This window comes from Mesoplodon bidens, assembly GCF_964165515.1.
Source record: "Mesoplodon bidens genome assembly, chromosome: 11".
Lineage (NCBI taxonomy): Eukaryota > Metazoa > Chordata > Mammalia > Artiodactyla > Ziphiidae > Mesoplodon > Mesoplodon bidens.
The window spans coordinates 50,933,226-50,946,338 of NC_138167.1; the positions used below are offsets into that span (position 1 = coordinate 50,933,226).

At 41.8% G+C, this 13,113-nt stretch overlaps 1 protein-coding gene across 1 annotated transcript in view; it reads left to right on the plus strand.

Annotated features, from left to right (window-relative positions):
• Positions 1–6,550: 6,550 nt before the first annotated feature.
• The window catches only part of DBX2 (developing brain homeobox 2), a gene marked incomplete at both ends in the record, with an annotated part of 45,213 nt that continues 38,650 nt past the window's right edge, over positions 6,551–13,113 (plus strand). The window contains one exon of the mRNA XM_081249094.1: positions 6,551–6,950. Within this exon, the coding sequence (XP_081105220.1) occupies positions 6,551–6,950 (400 nt within the window). The remainder of the gene's footprint in view (positions 6,951–13,113) is intronic.

The following is a 13,113-nucleotide window of genomic DNA, read 5'->3' on the forward strand; positions in this document are numbered from 1 at the left end:
AAATGACCAATGAGCAAGGAATGCCAGAGAAACTGAATGGCCTGGAAAGAAACTGGGAAGTCTCCCAGTTACAGAAGAAAGTCAGTAAAATAGAGCTTGAAGGTTGAATGCAGGGCACGGAGATGAACAATGCCTGAGGCATGGCAAAATAATACACCAATGCCAACAGAGCCAGCCAGGAAAGACATGTGCAGGAAAAGCAGGACAATCAGAGCATGAGTCCTGCCAGATCAACACTGAAAACATATTTCAGAGGTGAGCCAGATTTTTATAATTTATTTCAAAGACCCGAGAGTATATGGGATGAGATGGGGTAGACGGAGTGGGAGAATGTTTAGGAAAGAATAGAACTGTATAGAAATCAATTGAGTAATGATTATTGAAGTGGTTGAATATGCCTAACTCTTAACATATCCCTGTGTTTTTCTTTAAAATATATTTTTCCTCTAATTCAAGGATTAGGATGTAATCTGCCTAAGGCTCTGAGTCGTGAGTGTGTGTTGGGCTATGGAGAGAAACTACACAGTTAGCAGTTATTGGGAAATATTTGTTTCTCCCTGAGTAACCCTGCACCAGCCAGACTTAAAGGTTACTAAAAGGGATACAAAGGGTTCCTGAATCTTCTCCTTTAAGTTGAGAACAGAGCCTAGCTCCTCACAATTTCATCTCCTTTTAAAAGAGGTCTGATTGTTGGAGCAGGTGCTCAGAAGCTGCCAACAAGAGGTCAGCAATTCATCCTGGACTTCATCCAGTGTCTGTGTTACCAAGGCTATGAGAAGGCTTCTCTCTCCACCAAGCACAGAGACTCTCCTGCTCAAAAGGAAGAATTCTGCTGATCATGGAGGGATGAGAAGAGCTTCTTCAGACTCCATCACAGAGGTCCAGGTCTTAATGGAACTATTGTTAAGCATGCGAGTTTAAAATAAAAAGAGAGATACCTTGTTTGTTGTATCTGTTTACCACTTAAAGGATTTGAGGAGATGCACTAAATGGATACACATATAACAGAAACATTAAAATAAACATAAAAGATGTAAAGTGAGCTAAGGAGAGGATGGAGATGAGGGAAAGGCAGGCTAAGGGAGTTACTGCCATTGAACTCTAAAATTAGCTCAACTGCTTGGCATTCAAAACACATCAGGAAACACAATGGCTATATAGTTCTCACGGTCTGATAAAACTAAGCATACTGGTTCCTTACGGAGAGACAAGACTTCCTCAGACTCTAAATTCACAGATACCTTCTAGATAGCTCTCAAATTCTCCTGCTTCACTCCATTATCATTGCCACAAACCCAGCCCAAACTCCTGGGACCTCTTATCTGGATTACTTTAATGGTCTCCAATCCCAGTTTTCTCCAAATCTTAGCATAGCCTCCGTACCACAGAAGTGGTCTTTTAAAATGCACATAGGAGATCATATCTCAATGCAGAGACTGAGATACAACTGACAGACATTATTGAGATACAACTGACATGCATTATATTAGTTTTAGGTATGCAACACAACCATTTGATATTGCAAAATGATTACCACAATAAGATTAGTTAACATCCATCAACACACAGTTACAATTTTTTTTCTTATGCACATCTCATTGCTTTAATGACAAAGTCCAAAATCCTGAGTGCTGCATACAAGGCACAATCTGGTCCCAGCCTGCTTCTCCAGCTTAATGACAATATAGGTCTCCACCTACACTTTTCCCTACAGGCTCTCTCCCCTCCTCTCCTCCTCTCCCCCTCCCACCCTTCTTTACTAGCTAACTTGCACTCATTATTTTATACCTGGCTATCCCATAGGTTTTACGCATCTGACCCTGAAGTCATTTAAGTTTGTCATGATGTTTTTTTTTTTTTTGGACCAGATCTTAGCATAGGCCAAGGTGGTTCTTTAAGGAATGAAAACTCTATATAGCAAAATGGGCTGAGCCTCTTTGTGCATTCTCAATTATTAGGTTCTTTTTCATAAATATCAGTAGCTTCTAACAACTAGTTAAGCGAATTAAGGGATATAGAGCCATTCCCATAACCCCACTACCATTAGGTGTGAAAGCAAGCGTTCAGACTGAATTCTATGACGTACTAAAACATTTATGCGCAAGTGGGTACAGAGACAGTCATATAATAGGTTTTGGAAGCTCAGTAATGTCCAGCTCTTGGCCCTTTCAAGGTCACATCCTCTAAGAGAGATTTGCTTGAGGAAATGTGACAGTGTTCTAGTCCTGGGATGTTGCTAATACTAGCTGGGTTTAGGAAATCAGTTCTCTAAGTCAGTGGCTGAGCACAGGCCTGGTTCAGAAATAAGCCTTGGGCTCCATTCTGGAGGTTAAAGGCTTTCACATAAAGATGGAATGCTTCCCTCCACATCTTAAACACCACTTATTGATCGCCTGAAAAATAATTTGTAACTTTCATTAAACTAACTAAAGAAGTCTGGTGTTAATTGAAGATAAAGATAACTGCTGGGAAAGGCAGTCTTTATCATCCCCCACTTGGTTGCGTAAGAATGGGCCTGGGGCCGGGAACACTGCTTTACCAGGAAAGAAAGAGCCCAGCCAGCCTGTGCTGGGCTCATCGCCTCTCTTGGTTCCATCAAACAGCCCCACCTCTTTTGAACCTTCAGCCTCCTGTCTGTAGCACCTCTTTTTTTTCTCATCATATAGATATATTCATCTCTTCTTTTAACCCATGACTCCCTTTAGCTTTTCCCTCATGTTTCTTCCATCTCTACTTTCCTATCTTCTATTGACCTTCAATCATCCACAAACTGATTTCTGCCTCTCTTGCTCCCTATGAAAAGCTTCTTGCCCTAGTCACTTAGAATCAAGTTATTTTTTTGGTCTGAAGCGTTTACAGAGTTGCATATTAACTAAGGTAAGTGAGGATATGCTGTGGAAATCAACTTTTTCAATTTTAATGGCATTAGCTACTAAAGGTTTACTTTTTGCTTATGTCATAATTTACTCATGGAAATATTCATGGTCACTGGCCTTCCAGGGTGATGCAGAGACTTAGGCTCCTTTCACCTTGTGGCTCCACCATGCCCTGGGGACTTCGGGTCCTCAGCTGGACCTCTGATCTGGTGGCTGAAGAGCAAAGAGTGCAGAGGACTGTGTGGATTGTTAGCAGGGGACAGCCCTGGAGGAGAAATAGATCACTTCCCCTATTACTCCATCGGCCATACACAGCCTGCAGGGGAGGCTGGGAAATGCACTGTGGCTTTTGTCCAGCTGGAAGAAGAAACTGCTGAGCATACAGCAGTTCTTTACCAAAGCTTGCCATTCCCAGTTTTCTGAAACTGTCTCTCCCTTGTCTTCCATTCTCTCCTGGTCTCTGTCTTCAAATCTTCACTGATTGTTTTTTCAGTCTCCTTCACAGCTCCTCTTTCTTTTTTCCATCCTTCCATGTTGGTATCCCCCAGCATCTATCTCCTGACTCACTTCCCTTTTCACTACATTATTCGCCCTCGAAGATTTCATAAACAACCAGAACATCTATCTCCATCCTTTTGTTCATATCCCCATGTAAAACTCCTCCTCCTCTTACAAGTCCCCATCTTGATAAGTGGGCATCTGCTCAGTCACTGAACCAGAAAACCAGAGAAGTGATCCTATATTCTTCCCTTATCCTCTATAGCTGAGGTTTCTCAGCCACCACACTACTGACATTTCAGGCTGGGAGCTCTCCTGTGCATTACAAGATGTTTAACAGCATCCCTGGATTCCAGCTACTAGGTGTCAGTAGCTAACCCCCGACCCCTGCCAAGTTGTGACAAACAAAAGCTGTGACATTGCCAAATGTCCCCTGGGGAGGGAGGGGGTCACCCCCCACTGAGAACTGCATTATCCAGTCTTATTGATTCAATCATTACAATATTTATCTCCTCCATTCCATTTTCTTACCATTAACCTTATTAAATTCCACATCATCTTGTGTCTGGATTTCTCCAGTTGCTTCTTATCTGTCTGTGGCAAGTTGGCTGACCCAATAGTTTCTTTGCTCAAATCTTCACTGTCACCTTCCACTAAAAAAAAGGAATACTTGCTTTTCAGCCCCTCTTCGAACGGCCAGGCAACACCATTTAGCATGGCAAAGCAGGTTTGTGGAGAGGGTGACAGTTGAACTTAAAGGTTCCAAGGCTTTGGAATCATCCAGTTTAAATTGTGTCTCAGCCTTATCACCCTGGTAGTTGTTCAGCTTTAGGAAAGTTACTTAAATTTCTCTGGGCCCCATGGTAACACTGGGATAACAATAGCACCAACCTTATAAGATTATTGTGGAGATAAACAAGTTAAAATGTGTAAAGTGCTTAGTGCTATACCTGTCTAAATGTAAACACTGGATAAATGGTGGCTATGATACAGGAATGGCAGCGATGACATAATCTCTCTATTCCTTGCTAATCTCAAAGGTTACTACTTCACATCCTATCCTCAACCACAGTCCACTTTTTAGGACTCAGTTTAGGGGAGATTTCTGGAAGTTTTCTCACACTTTTCTCTCCAAATTACAAGATGTTACTTGTTTTTCTCCCTCACTAGGCTGTGAACTACAAGGCAAGGACAAGATCTTTCTTTACTCTATATATTCCCAGGACCACCACAGGTGCTCAATATACATGAAATGCTCTGTAAAGGTATGTTGATTAAATCAATAAGTAAATGAATATTAGTAACATGCACCAGCCTTGCCAGAAGCTTCTCTCCCATTTGGCAGCAGGGGGAAGGGTGGACCTTTAAAAATCTTTGGACATACCAAGTGTAAATGAAACACAAATCAACCAGGTGAATTTTCAAGAGGAAATTTATCTCACAAACCTGGCAACTCCAGCCAGCTTTTAAGTAAATGGAAGCTAGGGACAAAATTATTCTTAGGGTAAAGAGTAAAACTATACATGTGACCCCAAACTTTGCAGACATCCTTTAAAAACTGTACTCTAAATAAATGCATAAAAATTTGCACAGGAGAGTGATAGTGGGAAGTGTGAACTGACAGAGAAGTCACAGTGTAAACACTCCATTGACATAGACAGTCATGAGCAAAATGAGGTTGCTGGGACTTCCCTGGTGGCGCAGTGGTTAAGAATCTGCCTGCCAATGCAGGGGACATGGGCTTGAGCCCTGGTCTGCGAAGATCCCACATGCCGTGGAGCAACTAAGCCCACGCACCACAACTACTGAGCCTGAGCTCTAGAACCTGCGAGCCACGACTACTGAGCCCGCGTCCCACAACTACTGAAGCCCACACGCCTAGAGCCTGTGCTCCACAATAAGAGAAGCCACCGCAATGAGAAGCCTGTGCACCACAATGAAGCACAGCCCCCGCTCACCACAACTAGAGAAAGCCCGCACGCAGCAACGAAGACCCAACGCAGCCATAAATAAATAAATTTAAAATAAATAAATTTTGAAAATGAGGTTGCCTTGTGGTTAACTAGAACTTTTAATGACACACATGCTTTTTTTCACCTGTCCAGTCTCTATTTGGCAGACTGTCAATAAATTGAAAATACCCACAATTCTAGGGGAAAAAAGAGCAACTATAATTCTAAGGAGTTCAGTGTTCACACCCGGGTCTCTGAGGAGGCTCCAGCCACCTTTGGTTTGGTGGTGGCTTTCTTCCTGGGTTTTGGACTCAAGCATCTGTCGTTTGCCATTTAACCAACTCCAACCAAGATCCCCTTTTCTAGATCAAAATTTATTAGATCACCTCTTCTTGAGTGCTTCCTAAATCAAATCTTACTAAAAAGTCACTGGAAATGAATTGCTGGAACCTGAGAAATTTCTTAAAAGTCTTCAAGAAAAACATTTCTTTTCCTCTTAAAAACAAACAAACAGGGGCCACATTTTAATACGCGAACAAACCCATTCTTGAAAAGGTACCTTTTCATCTGTACCACCATTCTCCTCCCCTGGATGCCCTGAAGTGACACCAACACGGGAGAACCAGGGGTCGCCCAACAGGTGGTCCGCCGAGCGCTCTCCAGGTGAGAGCGCCGCCCGCGCTCAGGGTGCTCCGCGAGGGCGTCCACGCGCCCTGGCGCCCCCGGGGCAGCGCTGGCTCCCTAGAGAGGGCCGGGGCCTGGCTGCTGGGAGGGGGCGAGCGCCCGGTTCCCGTCGCCTCCACTCCCGTCTCCTCCGGCTACGCGTCCCCTCCCCTTGCCAAAGCTCGGACTCTCGGGGTTGCCCTTATTGTTGGCCGCGTCTGTCACTTTGTGGGCCGGGTGACATGAATGGATGGGCTGGACACACCTTCCAGCCTTCTAGAAAAAAAAAAAAGTCTGGATCTGCATAGAGGGCGGGAGGGACTCCCCCGGCGCCCCCAGAGCCAACGCCGCGGGCAGAGGAAACGCACAGCTCCCCCCTCCCACACTCACTCCTCCCCTCCTTTAAAAAACCGCCCAGCCCAGAAAATAATCTTTCCCTACCCGCCGGCGTCCGCGGTGCTCTCGCCTCCTTTCCCGGCTGAGCGCGCTCCAGCGTTGCGGGAGGCGGCGCGCGGGGCGCGGGTCCGGAAGCGGGCGCGCAGCGCTTCGGGGCGCCGCACCATGCTCCCCAGCGCCGTGGCGGCCCATGCCGGCGCCTACTGGGACGTGGTGGCTTCCTCCGCGCTGCTGAACTTCCCCGCCGCGCCGGGCTTCGGCAACCTGGGCAAGAGTTTCCTGATCGAGAACTTGCTGCGGGCTGGGGGCGCCCCGCCGCACAGGCTACTACCGCCCCCGCCCCACGGCCCGGCAGCAGCTCTCGCCGCGGGCGCTCAGGTCCGGCCCCTGCCCGCCAGCCCGGTTCCGCTCAAGCTGTGCCCCGCGGCAGAACCAGTCAGCCCCAGCGGAGCGCTCTACAGCACGCGGTGGGCGTTTCAAGTGCTCAGCCCCTCGGCGGACGGCGCCAGGCTGCCGGGCCGGGCTCCGGGGGACCGAGACTGTGCCTTCCAGCCATCAACCCCAGGTGAGTCCGCTCTCCCCTCCCCAGCTGCGCGCGGCGCCTCTTGGCCTGCGGATCCCGAGACCTGGGCGCGTCGGCCCTAGTGCGCAGGAATCCGCCCGGGCCTAGACCTTCCGAGAGCATCTAGAGATTGGGTGGAGATGCCGCCTCGGGGGTGAGGAGGGTACCACCACTAACTGATTTTCCTCCCCTTCGCGTACCACCAGCTTCCTATCCGTCCCCTCTTTCTACAAGTGGTAGGGCTGCCTTGAGTTTAAGGCCTTTTTGAAGAAACCCTGGAGGCACCTCCTGGCTTTAGCCGAAAGGGCAGCCCCGGCCCTGAGATCTCTGGGTTCGCAGGACCAGTTTCACGGGGTTTCCCAAGTTCAGCGTCTCCACCCGCCCGCTCCTGTCCCGGAGGCCGCGCGACACCCGTTCCCTGGAAAGTTCTTGGCTTGGAGAGCCTCGCTCGGCCCGCTTTGGGGGCTTTTGCCTCTTCAAGCCGTTGCGACGGTCGAGGCGGTTGCAGAACGCTCGCAGAGATCTTTGGAAAAAGAGTTGCGCAAAGTTTTGGCTTTCTTCACTCTTACATTTGGATCACTAAGACGCAAGAAAATCGAGCCTGGCTTTTTCTTCGTGCTGAGCTGGAACAGCCTAATTGGCACCTGGAGTAGGAAGTTCGCCAATAAATGAGAATTTACCAAACGAAGGGCAGTTTTGGTTTGCTTGTTTTTATTCCCGAATAAAACCTAAGTGTCGTGACTGGGAAGAGGATGCGGACAGTTTAGTCAATATATTAGGTAAAGCTTACGGAGGGGCTGCCGAAATTGGCAGTGAGAAAGGGAAAGCCTCTTAGAGACTCAAAAACTGAGATCCAGTTGGATTAATTTTTTTTTTTTTTTTTTGGCTTGCGTCCTTGGACGATCTTAACTCATTCTTTAAATCCCGGTGGGTTTGTCCAGAATGACTAATAGACGCTTTTTCAGCAGATTTCATTGTCCCACCAAACTGCCGAATCAAATTTATTGCTAATGGCTTTATAGAATTGAACATGTTTAGAACCTGTCCTGGTCTTTCAGTTTGAAATGGTTACTAACAGAATGGAACAAATATAATTATATTAGCACCGGTCTCATTCACATAGTGTAAAACCTAAATTCTAGGCAGCCTTTTTGCACGCTGGGAGAGGAGCAAGTACAGTTAAGACAAAGTTGATGTGCCTTGGAAATCTGGGCCACTCTGTTCTTTTTGAAGTATTAGGAAAATTACAAACGTGTAAAGCAGGTTCGTGTAGACAAGAGCTGGTAAATAACGACCATAAAAATAACATTTTCAAGAAAATTTGGTGATTTGTATAATTTTTGGTGGTTTGGCATTGTGTTCATAGAAACTGTTTTTCAAGAATTCTTAAGTTGCTCTTGATCATGACTGGCTCCTCAAAAAAGCTAATTGTAACCTTTGTAGATTTTACAGGTTAAATTTAAGTAAACCAAATGCGAATCAAATGCAGACATTTCAATAACTGAAAAATAATTTTGTATACCTATTCATTTTCATTCAAAATGTTACGATTATTGGGTAAAGGGTTTCCTAACTACATTATTTTTATTTTCAAGAACGTACTCATTCTTGTACACTTATTAAAGTATCAAAATGCAAAAATGCTTTTTGGAATAATTGAGAGTATAAGAACTTAAATTTCACTTTGAAGTATTTTCATATAGCTTAAGCCTATATTTTTCCTAATTTTTTTTCAGTCCTTATTGAAGATTTGGTGTTTTCCTAGGTTAATTTTTATTTGAACAAATAACATTTCAAAAAAATCATTCTTGTGAAGAATGCATTTAATTTTTGAAACTCAAAATATATCTTAAGATTAGAACCCCATACATTTGTGCCCACAAATATGCTGCTTAAAAACATTTAAAAATTTTTTTGACAGAGAATATAGCTTTCTGAACCGTGCTCCAATTTTATTTAAATGACAGATTCTTGCCCTACCAAATGTGGAAATTCTTTTGTACCGTGTAGAATTATGAAGTTATAATGAGTGCTGACAATGTTAGCTATCACCTGAAAATTAGATGAGGGTGAAATAGTGATTGACGTTCTGTAAAGAGTAGAAAGGAGATTTAGAAAAGCTACTGTTTTCAGAACGATAAAATACTTCTTTCTGAAACATCAGTGAACAACCAGTTCTAATCCTTTAGACACTAACTTAGGAGTGGATCACAAAATGTGATTTTTAATGATTTCGGTGTATTTGACTACTCGTTTTTTTCTCAACTTAATTTGTTGAGTGCACCAGTCTAGATGTTGAATAAGAAAACCCCGGAGTTCTTTTTAAGGGCATTGGTGAAAGACAGCACCATTTAACTAGGGGATTTATGCCACTGCATGCATTTTGGCTTCATTATTTTTGTTACCCACTATTAATTATACCATATAGTTCATTCATTCAGCAAATGCTTACTGACTGTCTCCCATGTGTTCAGACTGTTCCAGGCCATTGGGATAATCAGTGAACAAAACAGATGACTGTCTCTGCCCCTGTGAAGCTTAGAGTCCATGTTCTGTCCTACTTTATGGTTTACCAAGCATTTTCATAATTGTTAGCTGCTTTAATTCTCATAATAGGCCAATTTTTTCCTACAAAGATTATTCCACTTCCTAATTTTGTTTTTGTCTGAAGTATCAGTTTAAACATCTGTGGTCTTGTGAAAGAGAAGAAAATTGCCCCAAATCTCCATATTCCTTGGATTAGTCTTTCATTGAATGTGAGAAAACTAATGAGGGCTTATGGGATAACCAATTGCATGGATCACAATAATAAATCAGACTGGGATGTTATATCTGAGCCCATAAGGAAAGAAATTGGCCTTCCCCTTCATCTTGTTACGTGTCTGAAAGGTGGTGACAGTTAGTAACACAGGTTTACAGATTATGGATGAAAGTTTAGCTGTCAGTACTTCATCCCTGAAAACGGGCAATCCTTTAAGTATTTAGAGCAAGCAAAGGAACATTCCATAGCTGTATGTTGTCAAGTTGTGTATATAGAGTAGTTTAAAACTTAAAAAATCAGAGGGCATTCTTCAAAGTTTGAAAGGAGCATGTTTAGTGTAGTAACAGGTAGTTGAGTAGATTCACCTCCAGGAGTTGTATGTGAAAAAAAGAATTTTGGATATTATAGTTTATTAATGAAACCAGGTTTTTCAAGTAAATCCTAATCATCAGAGATCCTCCCCCAGAAATTCATTAATGTCATTATTTGGTGACTATTCTGCTAGATTTAAATATCCATGTTTTTGTATATTAAAGAGGGTCCTGAAATGTAAAAAGCTGAAAATTTAAAATTTCTCTTAGTTATGCCACCAATTTTCTTCAAAGTAAGTGGAACAAATAGCCTTGCTTTTCAGTAACATTTGTTATGTTAAACATTTTAGAAAGTGTTTGAAATGAAGATAATTTCCTGCATGTAATTTAGTGATTATTAAATCTACTCCTAGGGCTGCATATAAAAGGATTAGAAAGCAAATGTTTATTCTGAATAGTTGAATTGAACTGTTCTTTTTTTTTAAAGTAATTTTGTCAAGTAGGTTGTACCATGTAGTACAGAAATGGAACCAGATCCATAGTATTTTTTCTGGTACCCCTGTAGGGCTGTTAATTAATGCGTCACGTGCACTCTGAGTTTCTTGTCCACCAGTTACTCTTGACCTATTAATCCTTGACTCTGTCTTAAACTACTTGCACTTATGTCTTTTTTTTTTTCCAACTGGTAGTTTTATCCGCTTTCACTGAGATACCCTGAAAGTGTGACACAAAATAGCTTCTCTTACATCTAAGAGAAGAGAGGGAGAAGAAGATGAATTTGTGCTCCAGGTGGGGATTCCAGTCCAGCTGAAGACTGCGATTTGATTTATGAAGCTGGAGTTTGTCATTTATTTTTGCTGACGCTATGCTTTAGGTTTGTTTTGGCAAATTAAAGTCACAGGATCTTGACTATTGATGATACTGACCCAGAACCAGGACAAAGAGAATGGGGGATCCAGAAAAGGATAATGTTGGGACCCATGCTGGTAGTTCCTTGCTCAGGGTATCACCCCAAACATCCTTTGGTGGAATTTGTAGATAATACCAAACAATATTCTTACTACACCTGTACTTTTAAAAATAATCTGCTCAACATATCTTTGGATTTATATGAACATATTAATAACTTTTACATAGTTCATGAGGATTCAGCTCTGAACAAATTGTTATCTGGTCCCCAAGTTCATCAACTTCAGGTTCAGGAAGTTCTTGCAGTGACGAGAACCAGTAGGATTAAGAGACAGTCCTTTTACTTCTGGTTCAGATTGAGAAAACCACACTCCCTCCAAAATAATGTCTGAGTTGGAATTACAAAAGGGTAGCAATTTATGTGCATTTTATTTGCCTCTCACTTTAGCACCTATCCCTCTCCCAGTCCCTAAAATATGCTTCTCTACTTTGCTTTAACAGCAAGAAATTTCAATCTGTTAACATGTATTGAAGCTTTATTACTGAGGTTTAATAATCAAATAGGAGTAAATACAGTAGGCAAGTAGAAACATTTTAGAATTTCTCCCTTAATTCTTACTCACTTTAGGGATTTGAGGATTATTTTAAGAGGCACAGTGGTTTGAATGCCCAGAAAATTGTGTACGGATTTATGCAGAAGTAAATGTAGGCTCCAGAGGGTTCAGGGTCGTGTCAGGAAGCCAAAGGATGTCATATATTGTGGGCAACTTAAAAGAATTGGCAACAGTGATTTTTAGCTACTTTTGTTTGCCATCAGTGTGGCTCAGATGTGGGACCCAATGCTGTGCATTAGACTCCGTTGTATTCCTTTTGGAGTGTGCCGCCTCCATCCTGTTCTTGTGCCCACCAGAAAAAGTCTCTTTTTGCTGTAAGAAGACATGTTACGGTTAGTTTTGCTGCTGAACAATGATAGAGATGGTATCAAGTTGAAAGTAAGGGAAGCAACATAGGTAATAGCTGTGTTCATGAAATACTTTTAGCTTCATTGCTATGAAAGTTTTTACAGAAGCAAAAATGTTATAGTCTTTCAAATATTTAAACAAATGTGTGTTTTGTTTTTTTTTGGAGTCATAAATTTCTTTATTCTCAAACTCTAAGAGTTAACAAATCAGCCATTGGATCATGTTGTGAGACTGGTTTATAATGTGTCTGAATTCCTGAGGCAGATTTTATTTGTTTGGTATCCTGCTTATTTCGATTTAGTTTTTAACTTCTATAATTTGAAGTCATAATGTAAGGTTTTTGTTGGATTCATAAAAAAAGTCACTGATAAGTTACCATTTATTTCATATTTCTATGTAACCTTGCTTTATAAGGTTTTTCTAAAGTCTTATAAGTCATTAATCAATAGGATTATCAAATATTTTGCATAAGAAATGTGTTTTTATGTTAGAGTTGGGGGGTAAATACCTTATTTTCTCCTCAACCTACTTTCCACCACACTATTTCTCTTGTTGATATCTCCCATAATTTTAGAATCCATTTTATATCTTTTGGGGAGGCTTGATTTGTAGCTCTTAAAACAGTGTTTGTCCACTTAATCTTGGGTTAACAGAGCCCCTAAATAAAGTTTTTTTACCTTAATTACTGTCATTTTTCTTTCCACAGTGAAGGTACACAATTTTTATGTCAAATTAAAAATTTAAAACAATTTTTAAAAATTAAAAAATTTTAAATTAAAATTAAAAACAATTTTTAATCACTTTGTTTTCATTCAAATGCACCTGGAATCTGTCAGGAATAAAAAGCCAAACTGTAGAAAGAAACAATATGATTTTTATCTAGGAATGCTTGTTAGAATCCTTCTTTAAAGACTTCATTAGATCATGCTTCCATTTTAAACTTTCTTAGTAAGAAATTGGATTTTTGCCTTAACATATAATATGCTTACCAGACCCTTGTATATTTTATTCCAAAAATATTTTATTTTACTTTCAGTAATGTTTCCACTTTGAATGGAATCTGTCCCTTTCATTATTTTTAGCCTCCAGTCAATACTGGATTTGGCAATGCTGAGTGATTCATCACTTTATATAAAGTTACCATAACTGATTTTATCTTTAATAACGTTATTATTTTGTCAGCCAGCTCTTAGTTGGGAGTATTTCAGGGGCACACTCTTTTT